At 44.6% G+C, this 17,224-nt stretch overlaps 1 protein-coding gene across 1 annotated transcript in view; it reads left to right on the plus strand.

The window, feature by feature from the left end:
- Window positions 1–16,968, plus strand: part of OBSCN (obscurin, cytoskeletal calmodulin and titin-interacting RhoGEF) — a 334,659-nt gene extending 317,691 nt beyond the window's left edge. Inside the window, 5 exon segments of the mRNA XM_070766937.1 lie at window positions 1,879–2,118; window positions 4,005–4,228; window positions 6,203–6,278; window positions 15,506–15,655; window positions 16,373–16,968. Coding sequence (XP_070623038.1) covers window positions 1,879–2,118; window positions 4,005–4,228; window positions 6,203–6,278; window positions 15,506–15,655; window positions 16,373–16,547 — 865 coding nt within the window. The 3' untranslated portion in view covers window positions 16,548–16,968.
- Window positions 16,969–17,224: the final 256 nt, after the last annotated feature.

The following is a 17,224-nucleotide window of genomic DNA, read 5'->3' on the forward strand; positions in this document are numbered from 1 at the left end:
GAAAGAAAGAAAGAAAGAAAGAGAAAAAAGAAAGAAAGAGAAAGAAAGAAAGAAAGAGAAAGAAAGAAAGAAAGAGAGAGAAAGAAAGAGAAAGAAAGAAAGAAGAAAGAAAGAAAGAAAGAAAGAAAGAAAGAAAGAAAGAAACTGCAGTGATTCATTTAACCATGTTGGCAAGAAAGATGGTAAAATGGAGCAAAACTCTCTTAACAACTGTCTGTTTGAGTTTGGGATTGTGGTCGTAAGGCGAGGTCTTCAAATCCCCGGCAAGCAATGTTTTTTGTCTAACAGCGTCTGTTACCATGGCCAACTTATCAGATCCAATTCAACAGGTAGAGACAGGAAATGTCTGTCTGGTCCCAAACCATGTTAGCGCTTTAAAGATGACAATCAGTACCTTGAATTCAGTATCGGGTTCCTACCAGTACGGAGGAGGATGCTGCACCGGTAGTAAAACTGGAGCTGCATGCATAGTTTCGTGTCTCTGGCATGCGCTTTTGCGTGTCCCAGCCAAAATCTCATAAGGGGATGGACATTTTTTTGCTTCTGCGCATGCATGGAAGCAAAAAAGTCACCTAAATATCCCTCACACGCATGTCCCCTTGTGAGATTTTGCTTCCTGCTCATGCACAGAAGCAAAATCTCTCTGGGACGTGCACGCACTCTAGAGACCCAAAGCCTCGCACGTAGATGAGCGGCGGTAGCGGCAACCCCTGCCTGCTTGAAATGCACCCACAAAGATTTCAATAGCTAATTTAGCTCGCACAATACAGTAGTCCTTGACTAACAACCACAATTGAGCCCAAAATTTCTGTCCTATCCTAAGCAAGAAGTGAATTTTGCTTTATTTTACAACCCTTACGGCCAGAGTTGTAAAGTGAATCACCACAGTTAAGGCGGCCACGTGGTTGTTAAGTGAACTTGGCTTCTCCCATTGACTTTGTTTGGCAGAAGGTCACAAAAGGAGATCGTGTGACCGTAGGACGCTGCAACTGTCATAAATATGAACCAGTTTCTAAGCATCCAAATTTTGATCACATGACCAGGAGGGTATTGAGGTGTCATCAATTTGAAAAATGGTCATAAGTCACTTTTTTTAGTCAATTAAACTGGTCACTACTGTAAATGAATGGTTGTAAGTTGAGGACTACCTGTAGTAGTGTTACCTTTGGCACCACTTTCTACACATACCAATCCCAAATTAATCCCCCAAAATAATCCCATTTACAGTGTTCCCTTGATTTTCGCGGGGGATGCGTTCCGAGAAAGTCAAATTTCCGCGAAGTAGAGATGCTCCCTTTCTTTCCTTCCTTCCTCCCCCTCCCTCCTTCATTCCTGGTTTTACTTACCCCCGAAACGCACAGGGGCAACGGGGCGGCAACCAGGGGGCTTTGCTGTGCTCGCTGCAGCGGCGGCGGGTGGCAGTAAGGCTCAGTTTCAATTGGAGCGTACCAATGCTCCGAGAATTAAAGGGGTGGAATCGGAAGACTGGGGCGGAAACGGAGCTTTTATTTAAAGAAGCAGGACGGCTGGGGTGGAGGGAGGGAGGAGGAGAGTTGAAAGGCACAGTATTGTACATCGGGCAGCCCCAGAAAACCCTTGGTGTGCAAAAAAACCACGGAGTATTTTTTAAATAATATTTTTTGAAAAATATTATTTAATATTTTTAAAAAATATTTGAAAAGTTCGGACCCGCGAAAATCGAGGGAACACTGTAATCCCAATTTTTTTAGGATTTTAGAAGTGAAAGACCTCATAGAATCATAGGGTTGGATGGTAGGTTATCCAACCCAACCTCCTGCTTGAGCAGGATATCCTGGTCAAAATGTTGTCTGGTCTCTTTTTGAAAAGCTCCAGTGATGTTGGATTCTCTTTTTTCAGGGGCCGCTTCAGCATCATCAAACAATGCAGAGAGAAATTTAGCGGAAATCCGTTGGCTGCCAAAATCATCCCGTATCAGCCGGAAGAGAAAGATGCCATCTTACAGGAATACCAGATCCTAAGGAAACTGCACCACACCAACATAGGGCAGCTGCAGGGCGCCTATGTGAGTCCACGCCACCTCGTGCTGATTGTCGAACTCTGCGTGGGACCTGAACTGCTTCATGCGTTAGCTGGAAGGTAAGTAGGTTTCCTTCCTTCCTTCCTTCCTTCCTTCCTTCCTTCCTTCCTTCTTTCCTTCCTCCCTCTCTCTCTCTTCCCTTCCCCTTCCTTCCTTCCTTCCTCCCTCCTTCTCTCCCTCCCTCCCTTCTTCCTTCCTTCCATACATATTCATTTTCTAACCAATCATAACATTCTCCCCATACATTATTCAGACTCTTCTTTATCTTGAATTTTCATTGTCAATCTATTCATTTCCACACAATCCAATATTTTTTTTAATTACCTTCCCTTCAGAAGGGACTTTTGTCGCTTTCCATTTTTACGCAAATGCAATTCTAGCTGCTGTAACTATATCAATAATTAAATATGTATCTTATTTATTGAATTTCTCTGGTAATATACCCAACAGGAATATCTCTGGTTTCAATTCTATATGTTGTTTCAATATTTTTTTCTATCCATAATTGAATTGAGCTCCACTACACTTTCTTCAGCTCATGTCTACCACATATCTGCATTGGTTTCCGATCAACTTCCGGTCACAATTCAAAGTGTTGGTTATGACCTTTAAAGCCCTTCATGGCACTGGACCAGAATATCTCTGAGACCGCCTGCTGCCGCACAAATCCCAGCGACCGGTTAGGTCCCACAGAGTTGGCCTTCTCTGGGTCCTGTCAACTAAACAATGTCGGTTGGCGGGCCCCAGGGGAAGAGCCTTTTCTGTGGCGGCCCTGGCCCTCTGGAACCAACTCCCCCCGGAGATTAGAACTGCCCCTACCCTCCTTGCCTTTCGTAAGCTCCTTAAGACCCACCTTTGTCGTCAGGCATGGGGGAACTGAGACATCTCCCCCGGGCATATACAATTTATGAATGGTATGTTTGTATGTATGTGTGTTTAGAAAATGGGGTCTTTTAAATATTTTTAAATAGTAATTTAGATTTGTTGTAAATTGTTTTCACTTTGTTGTGAGCCGCCCCGAGTCTGCAGAGAGGGGCGGCATACAAATCTAAATAATAAATAAATAAATAAATAAATATGGTAAAGAGAACCTGGTATTTGCAGACATTTCAAACATTTCATAGCTTTATCTTTAAACATTTCCACTATCCTTTCCTTTATCCATTTATAAAACATTTTATACAAATATTCTTTATATGTTGTTGCCACTGTCAGTTTATAATTTCTTCCCCAAAGAAATTTATTGCCATTTATCCAGTTCTATGGCATAACCAAAATTCTTTGCCCATTTAATCATTGTTTCCTTCACTTGCTCTTATTCTAAATCAATATATAATAAGTAATTATACACTTTTTAAAATTAGTATTTCATCTGTTCCTTTATTTATCTAATTCTGTTATTTCTAAATTTATATCCTCCGTTTTAATATCTTTATCATATCTCGACTGCAATTGCATTCCCATATACCAGTTCATCTTTATGCCTTGTTTCTCCAATTCTTGAGTAGATTTCAATTCCCCCTTATCTGTTAAAATATTTTTACTTGGTGCAGTATTCCCCTAATTAAGTCTATTTGGGTAAATTAGTGCTTCTATTATTGATAACCAATGTGGTATTTTCAAATAATGTTTTTCCTTTATCTTTTCCCACACTCTGTTCTTTGTCTCTGAAAATAGCTGTGTATTTTACTTCTTCCATACCATAAGAATGTGTGCCATCCTATCGGAAAATCATATCTCTCCAAAACCAAAAGTCTTTTGTTTCTTAATAAAATCTATTTTTTCATCCATGTCAATGATGTAGCATCGTAATATAACTCCCAATTTGGGAGTCTAAATCGCCCTCTTAATCTTGTGTCTTGTAGCATTTTTATGTTTATCCTCATCTTTTTTCCCTTGACATATGAACTTCAGTTTGTGTTTTCAACCATCTTCTCTTCCCCAGATCTTCGTATTCAGAGGTGCAGGTCAGGGATTACCTGTGGCAGATTCTCAGCGCCGTTGAGTACCTTCACACCCAGGACATTGTGCATCTGGATCTGCGCTCTGAAAACATGGTGATCGTTGAGCCCAACTTGTTGAAACTTCTGGATTTCGGCAACGCCCGGTTCTACACGCCCGACCAAATCATAACCGTGGATGGGTGCATGGATTATGTAGAAACCATGGGTAATCATGTATTAATGGATGATTTCTAAAAAAATCATAGTATAGTCTGGAGGACAGGAGGAAAAGGGGGGACATGATCGAAACATTTAAATATGTCAAAGGGTTAAATAAGGTCCAGGAGGGAAGTGTTTTTAATAGGAAAGTGAACACAAGAACAAGGGGACACAATCTGAAGTTAGGGAAAGATCAAAAGCAACATGAGAAAATATTATTTTACTGAAAGAGTAGTAGATCCTTGGAACAAACTTCCAGCAGATGTGGTTGGTAAATCCACAGGAACTGAATGTAAACATGCCTGGGATAAACATATATCCATCCTAAGGTAAAATACAGAAAATAGTATAAGGGCAGACTAGATGGACCATGAGGTCTTTTTCTGCCGTCAGACTTCTATGTTTCTATGTTTCTAAAATGATTATGGGTGATTATGTTGAAACCATGAGTGGACTTTTTTGGGGGGATGGGGTACAAATTTATACTATTTTTATTGTAATATGAAAGTATTTTGAAATATGTTTTAAAAGTTTGTATGGAGGAAAAGCAGGACTTTTCTTGACAGTCGTTAAAAACTAAGATCTCCTGTATCTGGGTCTTCAAAGGTGGCAAGATTTTTAACTTGAAGCTTTTTGCAAACTATACTGCTCAAAAATAAATAAAGGGAACACTTAAACAACACAATATAACTCCAAGTAAATCAAACCTCTGTGAAATCAAACTGTCCACTTAGGAAGCAACACTGATTGTGTTTTCAAATCCAATAAATGAATGAATGAATGAATGAATGATTGAATGAATGAATGAATGAATGAATAAATAAGCAACACTGATTGACAATCAATTTCATTTTGCTGTCAGCACATTCAACTTTGTACGGAACAAAGTATTCGATGAGAATATTTCATTCATTCAGATCTAGGATGTGTTATTTGAGTGTTCCCTTTATTTTTTGAGCAGTTTATACATGGGTATATATGTGTATATATATAAAACACACTTACACAGAAAGAAGAGAGAAACAGATGATAAGTATGTAGCTGGATGGATGGATGGACAGTGTTCTTTATTGTTTGGCTGTTGTCTGAGAAACAATTAAATAGTAAACAACAGTCGAATTACCAAGAAGAAACAAATATAACTAGCAAACCCCTCTCATAACACTGATAATGTTGATTGTTTTGGTAATGAAACATTTGCAACAAAACTACCAAAAACAGGCAGTATAACAAGCAGGAAGAAGGGGATTGTGATCCTGCTGTATAGAGCTCTGGTGAGACCCCATTTGGAATACTCTGTCCAGTTCTGGAGACCTCACCTACAAAAAGATATTGATAAAATTGAATGGGTCCAAAGATGGGCTACAAGAATGGTAGAAGGTCTTAAGCATAAAATTAAGCAAGAAAGACTTAATGAACTCAATCTGTATAGTCTGGAGGACAGAAGGAAAAGGAGAGACATGATAGAAACATTTAAATATGTTAGGGTTAAATAAGGTTCAGGAGGGAACCTTAAAGTGAACACAAGAACAAGGGGGCACAATCTGAGGTTAGTTGGGGAAATGATCAGAAGCAACATGAGAAAATATTATTTTACTGAAAGAGTAGTAGATGCTTGGAAGAAACCTCCAGCAGACGTGGTTGGTAAATCCACAGGAACTGAATTTAAACATGCCTGGGATAAACATAGATCCACCCTAAGATAAAATACAGGAAACAGTATAAGGGCAGACCAGATGGACCATGAGGTCTTTTTCTGCCGTCAATCTATGTTTCTAGCAATGGACAGAGGGAGGGAAGTGGGGGAGAGAGAGAGGGAGGGTGAGAGGGAGGGAGAGAGATTTTCAGAAATGTGGAAAACAAACAAAACATTTTTATAGGTTAGATTTTTGCAGAAAATGTAATCCTGAACATCTCTCTGATTCTGATGCATCCAGTTGCTTTCGTGGGGCACTTTCCTAACACACATGTGTATGTTTAGCTTCAGAACTCCTTTCGGAAAAGGGAGCCGTCCCACAGACAGACATCTGGGCAATTGGCGTGACGGCTTTCATCATGTAAGTTGACCACAGAACCTTCAAAGTCGAAGTGACCCTAGAAATCTTCTGTTCCAATCTTCTGCACAGGACAGAATTTTTCATATCATTAGATGGGATGTACAAAGGATGCGGGTACAGAACATCAGTTCTGCTTAGTGGTTAAGGCACCAGGCTAGGAAGCAGGTTCGTAGGTTCAAGTCCTGTTTTAGCCATGAAAGCCAGCTGGAGGATCTTGGGACAATCCCAAGGAGTTCTAAACCTGCCTTAGGCAGGAAAGCAGGCTGGCAGACTTCGGGTCAATCATCAGAAGATAGTGCGTTCTTGTCCAGTCTTATACAGTGGTACCTCTACCTAAGAACGCCTCTACTTACGAACTTTTCTAGATAAGAACAGGGTGTGCAATATTTCTTTGCCTCTTCTCAATAACCATTTTCCACTTACAAACCCGAGCCTCCGAAACTGTAACTGGAAAAGGCGATGAGAAGCCTCTGTGGGGCCTCTCTAGGAATCTCCTGGGAGGAAACAGGGCTGGAAAAGGGGATGAGAAGCCTTCCTGGGGCCTCTCTAGGAATCTCCTAGGAGGAAACAGGGCCGGAAAAGGTGGGGAGAAGCCTTCCTGGGGCCTCTCTAGGAATCTCCTGAGAGGAAACAGAACCGGAAAAGGGGGTGAGAAGCCTCCGTGGGGCCTCTCTAGGAATCTCCTGGGAGGAAACAGGACCGGAAAAGGGGGTGAGAAGCCTCCGTGGGGCCTCTCTAGGAATCTCCTGGGAGGAAACAGGGCCGGAAAAGGCGATGAGAAGCCTCCGTGGGGCCTCTCTAGGAATCTCCTGGGAGGAAACAGGGCCGGAAAAGGGGGTGAGAAGCCTCCATGGGGCCTCTCTAGGAATCTCCTGGGAGGAAACAGGGCCGGAAAAGGGGGTGAGAAGCCTCCGTGGGGCTTCTCTAGGAATCTCCTGGGAGGAAACAGGGCCGGAAACGGGGGTGAAAAGCCTCCGTGGGGGCCTCTCTAGGAATCTCCTGGGAGGAAACAAGGGTGGAAAAGGCGGGGAGAAGCCTCCGTGGGGCCTCTCTAGGAATCTCCTGGGAGGAAACGGGGCCTCCACCCTCCCTGTGATTTCCCCAATCGCACACAATGTTTGCTTTTACATTGATTCCTATGGGGAAAATTGCTTCTTCTTACAAACTTTTCTACTTTTCTACTTATGAACCTGGTCACGGAACGAATTAAGTTCGTAAAATCTGGGTGGGTGATTTTGGGATGGTCTTCAAAGAGAAACGAGGGACTTGCAGGTTCCGGTGGCCCTTCAGCCTTAAGACCTGCTTGGAATTAATCTCTGCCACTTCTCAGGTTCTTTATAAGGTAGAAAAACTGGACAAGGGAATGCCATGCAACAAGCCATCTCAGGTGCCAATGAAAAGAGATTATAAATGTATTCATTGCAACAAAGCCAATTCACAATGTTACGCAAACACAGCCAGAGGCAGAAGTTGATCAATAATTATTTATTGCTAATTATAATTAGCAATCCTCTATTCTTACCAATATTATGTTTTTATATATATAAATAACTCCAGACTGTGAACATGCCCAATACACCTTACTCCTCCTATTTTCCCACGCAACAACCCCGCGTGGTGGATTGGGCTGAGAGAGGGGGGGGGGGTGTTGAAAGTTAACTAATTGGCTTTTATGCCTAAGGAAGGACTAGAACTCACTGTCCCCTAGAGAGTTACCCAGCCAGCTTCCATGCCTAATGAGGGACTAGAATTCACCATTTCCTAGTGATTGGTCCAAAGTAACCCACTATCTTGTGTGCCTAAAACGGGACTAGAACTCACTGTCTCCTGGTGATTGATCCACAATCAACCAGCTGTCTTTCACATTTACATTGGGACTGAAATTTACCGTCTCTCTGTGATTGGCCCAAAGTCACCCAGACAACCTGCCTGCCTAAAGCAGGATTCAAACTCTTAATCTCCTGATGATCGGCCAAAAGTCACCCAGCTGCCTTTGATGACTATGGTGGGACTAGAACTCCCTGTTTCCTGGTGATTGGCCCAAAGTCACCCAGCTGCCTTTGATGACTATGGTGGGACTAGAACTCCCTGTTTCCTGGTGATCGGCCCAAAGTCACCCAGCTGCCTTTGATAACTATGGTGGGACTGGAACTCCCTGATTCCTGGTGATCGGCCCAAAGTCACCCAGCTGCCTTTGATAACTATGGTGGGACTGGAACTCCGTTTCCTGGTGATCGGCCCAAAGTCACCCAGCTGCCTTTCATGACTATGGTGGGACTAGAACTCCCTGTTTCCTGGTGATCGGCCCAAAGTCACCCAGCTGCCTTTCATGACTATGGTGGGACTAGAACTCCCTGTTTCCTGGTGATCGGCCCAAAGTCACCCAGCTGCCTTTGATAACTATGGTGGGACTGGAACTCCCTGATTCCTGGTGATCGGCCCAAAGTCACCCAGCTGCCTTTGATAACTATGGTGGGACTGGAACTCCCTGATTCCTGGTGATCGGCCCAAAGTCACCCAGCTGCCTTTGATAACTATGGTGGGACTGGAACTCCCTGTTTCCTGGTGATCGGCCCGAAGTCACCCAGCTGCCTTTCATGACTATGGTGGGACTAGAACTCCCTGTTTCCTGGTGATCGGCCCAAAGTCACCCAGCTGCCTTTGATGACTATGGTGGGACTAGAACTCCCTGTTTCCTGGTGATCGGCCCAAAGTCACCCAGCTGCCTTTGATAACTATGGTGGGACTAGAACTCCCTGATTCCTGGTGATCGGCCCAAAGTCACCCAGCTGCCTTTGATAACTATGGTGGGACTGGAACTCCCTGTTTCCTGGTGATCGGCCCAAAGTCACCCAGCTGCCTTTCATGACTATGGTGGGACTGGAACTCCCTGATTCCTGGTGATCGGCCCAAAGTCACCCAGCTGCCTTTGATAACTATAGTGGGACTGGAACTCCCTGTTTCCTGGTGATCGGCCCAAAGTCACCCAGCTGCCTTTGATGACTATGGTGGGACTAGAACTCCCTGTTTCCTGGTGATCGGCCCAAAGTCACCCAGCTGCCTTTGATGACTATGGTGGGACTAGAACTCCCTGTTTCCTGGTGATCGGCCCAAAGTCACCCAGCTGCCTTTGATAACTATGGTGGGACTAGAACTCCCTGTTTCCTGGTGATCGGCCCAAAGTCACCCAGCTGCCTTTCATGACTATGGTGGGACTAGAACTCCCTGTTTCCTGGTGATCGGCCCAAAGTCACCCAGCTGCCTTTGATAACTATGGTGGGACTAGAACTCCCTGATTCCTGGTGATCGGCCCAAAGTCACCCAGCTGCCTTTGATAACTATGGTGGGACTGGAACTCCCTGTTTCCTGGTGATCGGCCCAAAGTCACCCAGCTGCCTTTCATGACTATGGTGGGACTGGAACTCCCTGATTCCTGGTGATCGGCCCAAAGTCACCCAGCTGCCTTTGATAACTATAGTGGGACTGGAACTCCCTGTTTCCTGGTGATCGGCCCAAAGTCACCCAGCTGCCTTTGATGACTATGGTGGGACTAGAACTCCCTGTTTCCTGGTGATCGGCCCAAAGTCACCCAGCTGCCTTTGATAACTATGGTGGGACTAGAACTCCCTGATTCCTGGTGATCGGCCCAAAGTCACCCAGCTGCCTTTGATAACTATGGTGGGACTGGAACTCCCTGTTTCCTGGTGATCGGCCCAAAGTCACCCAGCTGCCTTTCATGACTATGGTGGGACTGGAACTCCCTGATTCCTGGTGATCGGCCCAAAGTCACCCAGCTGCCTTTGATAACTATAGTGGGACTGGAACTCCCTGTTTCCTGGTGATCGGCCCAAAGTCACCCAGCTGCCTTTGATGACTATGGTGGGACTAGAACTCCCTGTTTCCTGGTGATCGGCCCAAAGTCACCCAGCTGCCTTTCATGACTATGGTGGGACTAGAACTCCCTGTTTCCTGGTGATCGGCCCAAAGTCACCCAGCTGCTTTTTGTGTGCCTAAGGCAGGACTCTAAAATCCTTTGTCTCCCAGTTTCTAGCCTGATATCTTCACCACTGGCTTTCTTGTAAGAAAGGTTCTGGGACAGAACCAGGCCCATTGTTCATTCAATTCTGTTTTCAGGGCTACCCAGAGGCCACCCAGTTACAGTGGTACCTCTACTTAAGAACTTAATTCGTTCCGCGACCAGGTTCTTAAGTAGAAAAGTTTGTAAGTAGAATTTTTCCCATAGGAATCAATGTAAAAGCAAATAATCCGTGCAAACCCATTAGGAAAGAAATAAAAGCTCGGAATTTGGGTGGGAGGAGGAGGAGGAAGAAGAGGAGGAGGACAGTCGCTGACGAAGGAAGAAGCTGGGGGGAGGGGAATAAAAAAAATCCCAAACTTTAAGGCTTAAAAAAAGAAAAAAAGAGGGACTCTTAGGCGGCGAGGAGGAGCACGCGCCTCCCATACACCCAGCACGAGGCTGCCTCCCATCCACTGCGCCAGAGAGAGAAAATCAGGGGAAATGGCAGGAAACTGGCCGGGCCTTCGTGCTGCTCTCAAATTCCCTGGGGAATTTTTCCAGGCTCGGGTTCTTAAGTACAAAATGGTTCTTGAGAAGAGGTAAAAAAATTTGAACATCCAGTTCTTATCTAGAAAAGTTCTTAAGTAGAGGCCTTCTTAGGTAGAGGTACCACTGTACTTCCCAAGAGTCTCCAGGCAGAGATACTGTTCTACAACAGCTGCTTCTCTTTAAGATTTGCTGCTTGTTCTTTCTTTCTGGTTCTCAATCCATTTAAACCACTGCTGGGCATAATACATAGTCAACTTGCTTCATCAAGGAGTAGGCAGCGAGTATGAGCCAAGTCAATTTGCTTCACCAGGGAGTAAGCGTCGAGTAATAAAAGGTCAAATTACTATGAGGTCAAGGTCCTGCCCTATCTACTTGGATCTCAAGTGGACTGAGGTTTTACTACTCGTGATTTGTGGGTGCTGATAATGGTGGCAAATCAAATACAGATACAAGATTCCACTTGATGATGTTCGTCCATCACGTTCGAGAGGACCTTGACATCTAATGGGTTGTGGGCTGTATACGATATGTCCTTCTGCCGCACGAATCCCAGCGACCGGTTAGCTCCCACAGAATTGGCCTTCTCCGGGTCCCATCGATGAAACAATGTCGTCTGGCGGGACCCAGGGGAAGAGCCTTCTCTGTGGCGGCCCTGACCCTCTGGAATCAACTCTCCCCGTAGATTAGAACTGCTCCCACCCTCCTTGCCTTTCGCAAACTCCTTAAAACTCACCTCTGTCGTCAGGCATGGGGAAATTGATTCCCCTGGTCCGTTTCCGCTTTATGTATGGTCTGTATGGTCTGTATGATTGTTTTTATATTAATGGGTTTTAAATTGTTTTAATTTTGGATTTGTACTGTTTCTGTTGTTGTGAGATGCCCCGAGTCTTCGGAGAGGGGCGGCATACAAATCTAATAAATACATACATACATACATACATACATACATACATACATACATACATAATAATGATAATAAATTAATAATAATAATAATAATAATAATAATAATAATAATATAATGTATTCCCAGTGGTACTTGGCACGCTGGGTGCAGTGCCAAAGGATCTCAGCGGACATTTGAAAACCATCGGAATTGACAAAATCTCCACCTGTCAATTGCAAAAGGCCGCTTTACTGGGATCAGCAAACATAATTCGCCGCTACATCACACAGTCCTATGTGCTTGGGAAGCGCCCGACTGGTGATGAAATACGAAATCCAGCATAGTGATCCCGTTTGCTGTGTTGTACTGACATAATAATGATAATGATAATGATAATAATGTCTGCAGGTAGCTGGTGCGGCCTATACAGGCACAAAATGTTTGGGCACCATTGTTGCATCATTTGCAGCCCTGGCTTTGTGGCGTGCTCGCTTCTCTACTGGTCTGAGTGTCCTTCTGGCCTTAGATGTCTGGCAGCCTTGGTGGATCAGAATGCGCCATGTCAGTTGATCTTGTGCCAGGGTTTTCCAGGAGGTGGTGTCGATATCGAGGGACTTGAAGGAGTTTTTCAACGTGTCTTTGTATCGGTTCCTTTGTCCCCCCTGTGATCGCTTTCCTTGAGACAGCTCACTGCACAGGAGAAGTTTGGGGATGCGATGGTCTGGCATCCTAGCAACATCACCTGCCCAGCGTGTCTGGGCTTTCGTCAGCAGGGCGGGAATTGATGGCAGGCCTGCTCTGGAGAGGACCTCAGTGTCGGGCACCGGACCCTCAGGATTCTATAGAAACAGATCATGTGGAAGTGGTTCAATTGCCTGACATGTCTCCTGTATACAGTCCAGGCCTCACTGGCCTACAACAGGGCAGTTAGCACTATTGCTCGGTAGACTTTGAGGTTTGTAGCAAGGCTTATTCACACCGGTGGCACACGTTGGTACTTAGTCTGCCAAACGCAGAGCTTGCCTTGGCCATTCTGCAGTTGACCTCATTGTCAATTGCCATTGCAGGGAGAGAGTCCTGCCAAAGTATGTACATTGGTCCACTGCTTGTAGCTTTTGTCCCTTTAATATGATGGTGGGTATTTGGCTTTCATTGCTGGCTGGTGCATCACTTCGGTCTTCTTTATGTTGATAAGGAGACCAAAGTTGTCGCATGTTGCTGCAAAATTATCCACGCTGGTTTGCATTTCCTGCTCTGGTCCAGCATACAGGGCACAGCGGTCAGCAAAGAGGAGGTCACGTAGCCCAGTCTCCTTTATCTTGGTGAAAGCCTGGAGTCTTCACAGTTTGATCGGTTTCTCATGAATCCTGTATCTCAGGCTAACTCCCGAGGAATTGTTCCAGAAGGCATCTGACAGCATGGCTGAAAACATTATGCTGAACAAGGTCGGTGCTAACATGCACCCTTGCTTGACGCCATTTGTGACGGAAAAGCCCTCTGAAGCTTCTCCATTGTTCAGCACACGGGCCATCATACCGTCGTGAGATTGATCAGGATGGATTTATCAGGGCACCCAAATTTTGACAGGATGCGCCACAGGCCTTCACGACTGACGGTGTCAAATGCCTTAGTGACATCTGCGAAGGTGTCGTACAATTCACGATTCTGCTCTTGACACTTCTCTTGGAGTTGTCGGGCTGCGGAGATCATGTCCACAGCGCCACACTTTTTACGGAAACCACACTCTGCTTCAGGTGGTCAGTCAAGCAATTCAGCAATGGCCTGCCAGCGGAGGTTGTGGACTCCCCAACTTTGGACACTTTAAAGAGGAGATTGGACTGCCATTTGGCTGGGGTGATGTAGGGTTTCCTGCTCCGGCAGGGGGTTGGACTCGATGACCTGTAAGGTCCCTTTCAACTCTAATAATAAATAAAAAAAATTAAAAAATAAAATAAACACTCGTGCAAGGATCTTGCCTGCGATGGAAAGCAGTGATATTCCTCTATGATTGTCCTCTTATGACCACAATGGAACCCAACACTTCTGTTGTTAAGTGAGACATTTGTTAAATGAGTTTTGCCCCGTTTTACCACCTTTCTTGCCACAGTTGTTAAGTGAATCAATGCAGTTGATGAGTTAGCAACTGGTTGTTAAGTGAATCTGGCTTCCCTGCCAATTTGCTTGTCAGAAAGCCATATTGTGTAATTTGTGTGTGGCCCGATGAGCTACGCCATCTTTTTTTGTATTTTTTTATTCCTGCTCATGCGCAGAAGCAAAATCTTGCTAGGGGGGCACACAATGCAAGAGAGATTTTAGCGATTTTTTGCTTCCAGCATGCAGGGAAGCAAAAAAAAAATCACCGAAATCTCATTTGTGCAAACATTCCTCGTGTGATTTCAGTGCGTTCTTGCTTCCTGGGCTTGCCCAGAAGACAAAACACGCTGGGGGGGCATGTGTGCACGCACGCAACGCAACCGAGGTGGCGGGAGTATCAATCTAGCACTGACCCAGAGGAATTGTTCCCGTGTGAGTACTAATGAGATTACGTAAGTTATGAAATGCCTGGAAGAAAACCACAAAGTTCATGACTTGGTTCTCCTCCATGGTTCTCTCCCTCCTCCCTGTAAGCCCGATTATGTTCTAGCACTCGTGAAGTTACCCAATTGGGTCATGGAACATCCACAAGCTCAGGGATACACAAAGGGAAACCAGGATAAGCAGGGATTAACAACAGAGAAAACAACCAAGTTGAAAACAATACCCTAATACCCTGCAAAAACAAAACAACAACCTACCAACACTGCCAGCATAAGCAACTCTTTATAAACAGGAAACAAATCCCCACTCCCTGAAACTGATTATATTACCTATTTGGACCATGAAATGTCTGTCCGGAAAGGCAAGGAGGGTGGGGGCAGTCCTAATCTCCAAGGGGGAGCTGATTCCAGAGGGGGCTGCCACAGAGAAGTCTCTTCCCCTGGGGGGTTGACGGGACCTGGAGAAGGCCAACTTTGTCAGACCTAATCGGTCGCTGGGATTTGTAGGATTAATAAATAAATAATAAATAATGTTACCTTTTGTTGGATCATGAAACATTTTGCAAGAAAACAACTGTCCTCAGAGAGCAACAGGGGTCCCACATTCGAACTTGGAGCTACAGATACGTCATTCTGCTAGCCCAGAGGTAGGCAAAGTTGGCCCTCCTATGACTTGTGGACTTCAACTCCCAGAATTATTATTATTATTATTATTATTATTATTATTATTATTATTATTATTTATTGGATTTGTATGCCGCCCCTCTCCGCAGACTCGGGGCAGCTAACAACAATGATAAAAAACAACATGTAACAATCCAATTTAATAAAACAACTAAAAACCCTTATTATAAAAACCAAACAAACACACAAACATACCATGCATAACTTGTAATGGCCATGGGGAAGGAATATCCTAACTCCCCCATGCCTGGCAACAAAGGTGGGTCTTGAGTAGTTTGCGAAAGACAAGGAGGGTGGGGGCCGTTCTAATCTCTGGGGGGTGTTGATTCCAGAGGGCCGGGGCCGCCACAGAGAAGGCTCTTCCCCTGGGGCCCGCCAAACGACATTGTTTGATCGATGGGACCCGTAGAAGGCCAACTCTGTGGGACCTTATCGGCCAATCATGCTAGCTCAGGAATTCTGGGAGTTGAAGTCCACATGTCATAGAAGAGCCAACTTTGCCTACCCCTGGACTACCCAAACCAAAAAGTCCTTCTTTCTCTCCTCTATCCAGGCTGAGTGCCGAATACCCCATCAGCTCCGAGGGTGCCTGTGACTTTGGGCGGCTGGTCAAGCGAGACAAGATACGACTCAACAAATGTTACGCCGGTCTGTCTGGGGGAGCCATCAACTTTCTCCAAAGCACGCTCTCCTTGAATCCATGGTGAGAAGATCCGTTTGCTCTTCAAGCGTTCCTCTTTCACGCAGCGCAGATGGTTTATCCCAGATCATCATAACTAGGTTCAGGCAGTCCTCGATTTACGACCACAGTGGAGGCCAAAATTTTGGTTGCTAAAGTGAGACATTTGTTAAGTGAATGTTGTCCCACATTACGACCTTTCTTGCCACCGTTGTTAAGTGAATCACTGTGGTGGTTAGATTAGGAGCACGGTTGTTAAGTGAATCCGTCTTCCCCATTATCTTTGCCAGACTAATAATATTGTCCCCATTGTCTTTGCCACTCAGAAGGTCCCAAAAGTGACCCCAGCATGTGCAACCATCGTAAATATGAATCCGTTGCCAAGTGTCCACATTTTGACCACATGCTACTATGGGTTGTAAGTGTAAAAAATGCTCCCAAGTTATTTTTGGGGGAATGTTGAATGGTCACTAAACGAATGGTTATAAATTGAGGACTGTCTATATTCAGGAGGTGTGTTTGGCCGTATTATCATGAGCTTTTAGCTTGTTTATTTATTATTCAATTTTTTTTATGCCGCCCTTCTCCTTAGACTCAGGGCGGCTTACAACATGTGAGCAATAGCACTTTTTAACAGAGCCGGCCTATTGCCCCCACAATCCGGGTCCTCATTTGGTTCCCCTTTCTTCCGGCTTGTTTTCTCCGAAAGGGCTTCAACCTCCCTCTTGTGTTTCCTTCCAGGAGAAGACCAACCGCCACCGAATGTCTTCAGTCTTCGTGGCTGCAGGAGACCGGCTTAGACGAACGCCAGCAAGCCACGGTGACTTTCTCCACCGCCAAGCTGAGGAATTTTGTGGCCGAGCGCGAGAGGAAACGGGCCCTCCTCTGTTCAAAGTATGGTGTGATGGCTGTGTAGCCGCCACTTTCACGCCATCTCTTTCTGGCTGCCCTAGGTTAAAGACTTTCATGCCCCGGGCACAACAGAGGGATGCATAAAATTATTATTATTATTTATTATTATTATATTTGTATGCCGCCCCTCTCCGAAGACTCGGAGCGGCTATGTTCCTCTCATAACCCTCAACAACTTGGAATAATTAACAGGTTGGAGAACGTGGGCTTGTCTGTTTGAAAAGCAATTCCACAGTGGATGCATACCACAGAAGGAACCTATGACATCTCTGGATTATTTATTCATTTATTTATTTATATGCGAAGGAGGGTGGAAAAGGAAATATTTTACGAAGAATCCGGTTGGTTTATTTAGAGATTTTGACAAAACCTGGAGGGAAGAAGAGGTTACACAATGTTTTCTATCCACTGTTCCCCAACAGTTGGCCATACAAATGTCCATGCACCTTACAACTATTTTGCAGAAAGAAAGAAAGAAAGAAAGAAAGAAAGAAAGAAAGAAAGAAAGAAAGAAAGAAAGAAAGGAAAGACAGACAGAAAGGAAAGAAAGAAAGACAGAAAGGAAGGAAAGAAAGGAAGGAAAGAAAGAAAGAAAGAAAGAAAGAAAGAAAGGGGAAGATTTAGATTTAATTTTGGTTTTTTGTTTTAGTTTAATTAAAGGTAGTTCTATTAAAATTGAAT

This window comes from Erythrolamprus reginae, chromosome Z (genome assembly GCF_031021105.1).
Source record: "Erythrolamprus reginae isolate rEryReg1 chromosome Z, rEryReg1.hap1, whole genome shotgun sequence".
NCBI lineage: Eukaryota > Metazoa > Chordata > Lepidosauria > Squamata > Dipsadidae > Erythrolamprus > Erythrolamprus reginae.